The sequence below is a fragment of the Sinocyclocheilus rhinocerous genome, unplaced genomic scaffold (assembly GCF_001515625.1).
Source record: "Sinocyclocheilus rhinocerous isolate Xijiao unplaced genomic scaffold, SAMN03320098_v1.1 scaffold444, whole genome shotgun sequence".
In the NCBI taxonomy this organism is placed as follows: Eukaryota; Metazoa; Chordata; class Actinopteri; order Cypriniformes; family Cyprinidae; genus Sinocyclocheilus; species Sinocyclocheilus rhinocerous.
In genome coordinates this window covers 1,869,799-1,878,331 of record NW_015645540.1, presented here as the reverse complement: position 1 = coordinate 1,878,331, position 8,533 = coordinate 1,869,799, and the positions used below count along the sequence as shown (strand labels likewise).

Genomic DNA, 8,533 nt, shown 5'->3' with positions numbered 1-8,533 from the left:
ACATGCTAGTAACTTGCTAATCATGCTAGCAACATGCTAGAAACATGCTAACGACATGCTAGTAACTTTGCTAATCATGTTAATGACATGCTAGTCACTTACTAGTCATGCTAGCAACATGCTAGTCACTTGCTAATCATGCTAGCAACATGCTAGTCACTTGCTAATCATGCTAGCAACATGATAACGACATGCTAGTCACTTGCTAATAATGCCAGCAACATGCTAATCACTCTGGAAACACGCTAGCAACATGCTAGTAACATGGTAATTGTGGTAACAACATGTTAATCATGTTAGTCACTTGCTAATCATGCTAGCAACATGCTAGTCACTGGCTAATCATGCTAGCAACATGCTAGTCACTGGCTAATCATGCTAACAAAACATGCTAGTTACTTGCTAATAATGACAGCAACATGCTAGCGACATGCTAATCATGCTGGAAACACGCTAGCAACATGTTAGTAAAACATGCTAATTGTGCTAGCAACATGTTAGTAACATGCTAATTGTGCTAACAACATGTTAATCATGCTAGTCACTTGCAAATTTTTTCAAACTTTCTAGCTAGGCTTTTTCAAGCCAACTTAAAGTTTGTCTACAAACTTTTTAATCTAGTTACAATTTAAAATTTTAGTATATTTTAAAGTGTAATTTATTCCTGTGATTGCAAAGCTGAATTTTAAGGAGCCATTACTTCAGTCTTCAGTGTCACACAATCCTTCAGAAATTATTAATATGCTGATATGGTGCTTAAGAAACATTTCTTATTGTCACTGTTGAAAATAGTGTGGGATGTTCTTTTGAGGATTTTTTTTATGAATAGAAAATTCCAAAAGAACAGCATTTATTTGAAATATTTTGTAATATTATAAATGTATTTTGATTAATCAATGTGCCCTTGCTGAGTAAAAGTAAACCGCAGACTTTTGAATGGTAATGTATATGTCAGTCAACTACTAATTTGAACTGTCTTACTATTCACAGGCTCCTAAAGAAGCAGTTTTTCCACCGAGCCCTTAAAGTGATGAAGAAGAAGCCTGAGAAAGATGCAAAGAAAGAGAAAGAAAAAGAGAAAGAGAAAGAAAAAGATAAGGCTAAAAGTGACAGTGGCAAAGAAGAGGAGAAAAAAAGCAAAAAGGACAAAGATAAAAAGAAGGACTCTGAGGCTGTAGACACAAAGAAGGAAAAAAATGTATGACATATTTACAGGATAAGAAAACACAAAGAAGTCCTGTTACATTTTAGGTCTTTTTGCATATTTGCATATCATGAGTCTTATTTTTAAGTCTTGTTTCTGTATGTTTAGGATGACAGTCCAGGATCTCCAAAGAAGAAGAAGGACGTGAAAAAGAAATTCAAGCTGGAACCTCACGAGGACCAACTGTTCTTGGATGGCAATGAGGTCAGGATCAGTTCAGAAAATCATATCTAACAGATGCTTGTAAATATCATACGTTTTGCTTGACAATTAGTCATACAAGTATTTGCAATGAACAGTTTAATTGTCTGCTTCATGTGGTATACAGTGTAATACACATACACTTTATCTAGTAGTATTTTTTTTCTCACATTGAACATGGAATCAAATAATCAAATGTATGATTAAATATATTTTTGATTTTGCAAACAACACTGCACAGGGGTAGCATAGTGTTATTTTGGTATTATTTATATACTATTATAATCAGGGTTTGAAATGAACTTTTTCACTCACCAGCCAATTTGGCTACTAAATTTTTAAGTTACCAGCCATTCATAATTTCTACTAGCCAAAAAAATTAAACAAATAAATTATGAAAAAAAGGCCAGAGGTAAGCCAACAGCTTGAGGCTGTCCACACTGGATGCGACAAAGTGACCATTGCAAATCATTTGTACTTTGTCAAACAGTAGGCCTACGTCATAAATAGAACGAGGCATCAGTTTACTGTCGGGGATTTGTCGTGCTGTGCTGTGCCACATCCAGTGTAGGCCGCATCACCGGAGTACTTGCTTTTTGCAGTTTCGCGTGGGCTGTAATTTAAAAACAGCGCCTAATATGAGGTCTCCCTCGCTTCGGCGATCGGCCCACCGGGAATGTCCCGGTGCTCCCGATGGCCAGTAGCTACATCGCTGGGTATGTTCAAGTAAGATAGATATGCCCAGATGCTGCGCAATTAGGCTGTGAGTTCCGAGTTCAGTATTTACACTAAATCTGTGCAGATTTGGCTTACATGAACTTCCTCAAGAAATTAATTAGTAAACATAATTTACGAAAAGTAACCCGCCAAATTGGCTAGTGATTTGACAGCGTTACCCGCCACAGCTGATTTTTACCCGCATTTGGCGGGTTGGCGGGTGTTAATTTCAAACCCTGATTATAATATTTTGAATTAGCTTTTATTTCTATATTTCAGTTTCATTTTAATTTTACTAATTAATAATTGTAATTTTTTTATGTTCTTCTGTAAATGTTATAAGCATTTAAATGTATTTTTATTTCAGTTTTATTTAACTTATTTCAGTTAGTTGCCAAGTCAACATTTCTCATTTTTGTGTAAGGTTTTTTAAGTTTGTTTTTTATTTGTAATAGTTTTAGCTTCAGTTAACAAAATCAACACTGGTAACAATTTTATTTTAATGCCTTAATATTTAATAATAATAACAATCATCATTTTATGTCATTATATATGTATTTTCTTCTTGATCTTATTATTATTATTACTGTTGTTATTTTAAAAATATATATAATTTATTATTTACACTGATGTTTTGGAACCCAGCCAACCTGAATATATATTATTATTATATTATATAATAATTATATTATGAGTGTTGTCATTGTTGTTGTGCTGATTATTCAAATAATTAATAAAAATGAAAATTCTTGTTGTGAATTCTTCACTTTCACATGTATTTTATTTATTTTTTTATTTTTTTATTGTAGTACTTAAAACGCTATATTTGTCTTCCCTACAGGTTTATTTTTGGATTTACGATCCAGTCCATTTCAAAACCTTTGCCATGGGCTTGATTCTAGGTAGGATCTCTTTTTCTCCAGTTGAGCCTGACTGTCGTTTCACTGGCTCCAGTACTGATTCAGAGCTTTGTGCGTGTTTGCAGTGATTGCCGTCATCGCAGCCACTCTGTTCCCGCTGTGGCCCGCTGAGATGAGAGTTGGTGTGTATTACCTGAGCGTGGCAGCGGGATGCTTCGTCGCAGGCATACTTCTCCTGGCCGTTGGTACGAGTTCTAGACTTATATCTTGTGTTGTACAATTTCACATTACAGTTCAATGACACTGCATTATCTGTCTTTTCTCATTTTCCCTTTGGTTCAGCTCGCTGCATCCTGTTCATGATCATCTGGTTAGTGACCGGTGGCCGTCATCACTTCTGGTTCCTACCGAACTTGACAGCCGACGTGGGCTTTATCGACTCCTTCCGTCCCCTCTACACGCACGAATACAAGGGTCCGCGCTCCAGCGCCAAGAAATCCAGCAGCGAGAAATCCGACGACAAGGGTGCAGATTCAAGCAAAGCGCAGAAATCAGATAGCGAGGACAAATCGGACAGCGAGAAGAAAGACGGCGATGAGGAAGAGGATGAAGACGACAATAAAGAAATTGAGGCGAGCGAGGAAGCAGGTGCAGAACGTCAGTCGGACACGGACAGTGACAGACGAGAGGATGAAGGGTCGCAGCACAGCAACGGCAACGACTTTGAAATGATCACCAGAGAAGAGCTGGAGCAGCATACGGAGGAGGAGGAAGAAGAAGAAGAAGATGATGAGGAAGAGCCAAGTGAGACAAAGCCCTTGACTGTTCAGACATAAACGTTTTCCTCACGCCGCACACATACTCCCATGCTCCATGTGGACCTGCTGACGTACTTCTGTCATGTTCAGAAGATGTTTCCCATTTCTGTTCAGGCTGAGATCTTCCTCTGAAAACAGACAGGCTTAAAGGTTAAACGAGAGCAGGAAACGGCTACGATGACAATGAAAATATTTGCAAAGGCTGTTGGGTTTCCCTAATAATGCTTCCCCCACTATGGATGCAACAAGTCTCCCTGACCCCATGTTTCTCTGGTTTACTTCATTTTTCTTTTTCGTTCATGTTAACTATCTAATGTAAAGGATTTTGTTGTATAAACATGTCGGTAATGTTAAGAAGGACTGGACTGGTGAACTTTCTCAATGGTTTTTAACCCACAGGTTCGCTTTCCAATCTAGTGAGAAAAAATTCAAATCTGAAAGTTTTTTTCATTTCGTTTCTTTTGTACCATTAGATACATTGGATAATTTGGACGGACCAAGATATTTTGTCTTAGATACCTAATAAGTGTTACTATCTATCATAAATCTCAATGGCACTTGACCTGTGACATTTCTGTGTGGAACTCTGGGAGATCTTGCTTGCTTTGAGACGAGAGCTGTGTTTTTGTGCGCTTGTGACACGATCTGCCTCACGTTTTGTCACCCTGATGAGAAATAGACCTTGTTAACGCAAACAGAGAAGTTAATAAATCAGAACGGTATCTTTGATTGAGGTAGGCAGTTATTTAAAACCAAACTCCATTTGAGTCTCATGAGGTCGACTGCATTCAGAAGGGGAAACTACATCCACATTTGTGCCAAATGATGCGGGATGTTGATGCTTTTTTCATATGCATTCAGTTTATGACCAACTTCCAGTTAAATAGATTTCAAACATGTCATGCAGTAACTCACATCCATGCATCATAGTCTCTGGTTCTGGTTATCCCATCTGTTGTTCAAACTCTGAGGTTGACAAATCGTACTTCCCCGAGGGGCTGTGGTCCAAAATAGCCTGTTAGTAGTTAGTTTGTGTTTTAATAGAGCCGAGGTCCAATACTATCCTTCCGTGGGGTTGCATACTTTTGGCTAGAGTATTATTTTACATTAGCTGTTTCTTTGACTCATACTGAGGATACTATTTAAGAGATGAAATACAAATGTATCATTTATATATGGATTCTATAAATCTACCAGAGATGTTCATGCCAGCAGTTAAAGTTCAGCATGAACTGTACTCAATTTTATAATGTCAGACATGCAGGTTTTTCGTTTGACTGCATTTTGTACAAATACTAAAGCCACCAATAAATGTTTTCAGTGCTGATGATGTTGGAAAGATTGTTTCTGGACAATTTATTGGAGTTAGAATGCAGAAAACATCTGAATTCTGTTCATCTGCAGTGCTTTGATTTCTAGTGGGTATCAAACGCACACAAGAGGCTGCAAAGGTGTTTTTCTCTATTAAAAAACTGATAAACCTTGTTAAAGCATCGCTCACAATTCATGGTCATCTCAAGGAGCAGGGAAACCCCTCGTGCCCAAGTGAACGTCTCACTTTCTTCTTAAAATGCTATGAATCTTTAACCATGTCTGTAAGTAGATGATCTTGCTGGTCACACTTAGTGTTCTTGTAGAAATGCTATGTATGTCTTCAATATTCTTTGTCTTTGAAGACCTGGATAGGCTGGACATGACACCATGTGTGTAGACATTTGTATTTTCTTTCTATTGAACTTCACTCACCTTTGTTTTCTGTCCCATTGTCTTTATGAGAGATAAAGATGCTGATATGCCAGATGATTTTTTTTTTTTTTGGCAGGAAATTTTATTTGCCTTTGGCTGTCTGTCATAAAATGTAGTGACATCATTTCTAAAAACAAACTGAGATCCCATTATCTTTTTTTTATATGGTGAGCATCTACAGCTAACTAATTGTCCGTATTTGGATCAATGTTGAGGACTGTCTTTTTGCAATATCTGGAGAACAATTTGAGTGTCTGTAAGAAATTATATCTGTATCCTTTTATTGCAATAAAAATATAGAACACAAGCATTTCGCATTGTTTTGTTGAAAAACATCACAAAATTGGTGCTTTGTTTTTTTATAAAATATTTCACACAAGCAAATATATTTAATTAGTTTTTTTTATATAATTAATATAAATATATTTTATTCCATTGTACTACAAACATTACAGATTGTCGCCTTAAATATAACAGGATATAAAGCCTTAAACTACATAAAGATACATTTCAAATGACAAAAAAAAAAAGATAACATCCAAGATAAAAAAGAAATTTTTATTGAAATATTACAAATGAGACAAACACGTCATAGGATCTTATTTACATCAAACTGTAAACAGCTTACATACATTCAGCTATACTAGTTCTTATGCAAGGACATATGACCTTGCAGTGCCAGTAATAACTTCATAAGAAAAGCAAATCATACAGTGCATCTGTAAATGAATAGATCACAGCTTAGAGTCTATTAAATATTAAACTAAAAGGACAATGGCTTTAGAAATGTGGTTTTGAAAATGCTAAATCCTGTGCCGCCACAGGGAGGCTACAATGTTCTTTCACAAGAACTAGTTGGGTTTGACAGGCGTCCAACTAGACAAAAGCATTAGTTATTTGATTCATGTTCAGAAAGGCTCTGCACAGGTTAGTCAGTTTGAATGAAAATTAAACAGCTTGAGCGAGCTACAGAAAAAAAGTTTAATAAACCACATTCAATCTTAGTAGTTGAATGTACAATGGTGTCTAGCAGAGCACACAAAAGTGACTGCCAATAAACTGGCTTCCAATGCAGTTTATTACAAATGAGGAACTATTGTCATGACAAACCACATAGAAAGTCAAACTTTGTCTGTTTGTAGATGAGGAAAGTTTGTGGTAAATTTAGCCAAAAGCTACACATTGCAAAAAAAAAAAAAAATAATAATAATAAAACATCAAAATTAAAGTTTTATGCTCAGTGAATGAATTACATTTCCTGCTATAATGTGCATTTCAAGTTTAAACGTGGTGGAGGATTTGTAATTTCTGTTTCCTAAACTATTTAGAAGTGGATTAATCTACATAATATACAGTACAAATTTAAATGTTAATGGTTTTGTTAATAATAAATCTTAATAAATGGTGCGTTAAAAAAAACAAAATATTCTATAATAAATCAAATCAGTTATTTAGCATATTGTGAAGTGGTCAGCTGCAAAAACACTCCTCTAAGAAATACTATCTGCATCATGATGTTTAGCAGTCCCAATGACATTTTAGGTTAACCAAACTTTTTGTTGCCGCTAACCTCTAACACTAAATGTGTTATTTCTCAAGTAGCACATAAGCACTTACTGCAGTCTATGATGAAACCTATAAACCTTTGAACAGAAATGTGCAATGTAATGTAAAAATAACAATTTTGAACTAACCTTTTCAGTGAGTCAGGATGGAAATCTGAAAGGTTTTGGAATGTAAAGTTAACAGACAGTGAGAGTGCTTGTGTGAGTGTTGTGGTGATGTTTCAGTTCTCCGTTTCTGAAGAGTCGCTGGCATCTGTTAGACGTGTTTGCTTCTTGCGGATGTTCCAGTGGAGACACTGAGCCAGACTGTCAAACCAGTCGTACACCAGATCATGACAACAGATAGAAGGGACCGGAAAGCAAGAGGTTGTGATCTTAATGCTATAATGGAAACAAACAAACAAACAAACTCATTTCACATTTCATGATTAATAGATACGACATGTGCAGTTGAGAGTGTTGCTTGAGATAAAAGCGCAAACTGAATTTGAACTGAAAGGTTGAGTGCTGATCCCAACTGACACTGTTGATGCTCATTTCCATAACTGTAATGCAGCTGTTGTTGTATTATGGGAGAGGTCAAAGCTGTTTGCTTATGGGATTGTGTAAAAAAAAAAAAAAAAACACACTTCAACTTATATGAATTTTTCATAATCATGTAATGCTTACTGCTGTATATGGTGACGGAGCCACACTGCAGAGGACATTTTGTTAGATTTTGTTTGCATTCTTCAGATGAACTGTATTTGTATTTGCACTGGTAACATCTCAGTGCGAGCACTGAAATATAAAGAGAATGCCATATAAAACACATGAAATACATTCATTTCACGTATCAGTTAACTTCAATTACAATTTTAAATAAAATAACAAAATTACATACTATTAAAGTTCACAAGTTTTGTTCATACATATAGAATGACAACAGCAGCAGCAACAACAATGTATATATAAGCATCATGAAATGTTGAATGGTAAACATAACTAGATAAACAACGAAATCATAGCATACCTGTGGAGAAAGAAACGGTGATGAGAACCAGAGTGATGAACAGTTTCATGGCTGGAAGATCCGAAGAAAACCAAATAACAGGGTAAAATCAGTATGTGTTTGATTTCCAGAGGTGTACTGTAGTTTTTGAATTATATCTGTTCCAAATTGTAGCTAAGTAGGCAGCAGCATAATTATGCTGAAATCTAAGGCAAATCTAAGATTTTGTATTCAGTATTTTTGCAATTCAAATTAGACACATTTGGAAGAAAAGGAAGAAAGACAGAATATTCAAATGGATGTATTTACTGGAACTGGTCATGTCAGGTTATCATTACTCCAACATCAGAACATCAGCAAAGACACCCTAGCGTCTCTAGTTTGATTGCTGCATTTGAACTTTTATGCACATTCAGCTTTGAGTTGAGATG

General features: G+C 35.9%; 2 protein-coding genes across 5 annotated transcripts in view; one reads left to right on the top strand and one right to left on the bottom strand.

The window, feature by feature from the left end:
- LOC107706392 (translocation protein SEC62-like) overlaps window positions 1-5,665 on the top strand; it is a 10,897-nt gene extending 5,232 nt beyond the window's left edge. Inside the window, exons 4-8 of the mRNA XM_016510097.1 lie at window positions 991-1,198; window positions 1,313-1,408; window positions 2,964-3,024; window positions 3,108-3,227; window positions 3,325-5,665. Of these exons, the coding sequence (XP_016365583.1) occupies window positions 991-1,198; window positions 1,313-1,408; window positions 2,964-3,024; window positions 3,108-3,227; window positions 3,325-3,818 (979 nt within the window). The 3' untranslated portion in view covers window positions 3,819-5,665. The remainder of the gene's footprint in view (window positions 1-990; window positions 1,199-1,312; window positions 1,409-2,963; window positions 3,025-3,107; window positions 3,228-3,324) is intronic.
- Window positions 5,666-5,960: 295 nt separating this feature from the next.
- LOC107706390 (NAD kinase-like) overlaps window positions 5,961-8,533 on the bottom strand; it is a 13,005-nt gene continuing 10,432 nt past the window's right edge. For all 4 annotated transcript variants that reach the window (XM_016510094.1, XM_016510095.1, XM_016510093.1 and 1 more), the window contains one exon: window positions 5,961-7,492. In XM_016510094.1, the coding sequence (XP_016365580.1) occupies window positions 7,333-7,492 (160 nt within the window). In that variant the 3' untranslated portion in view covers window positions 5,961-7,332. The remainder of the gene's footprint in view (window positions 7,493-8,533) is intronic.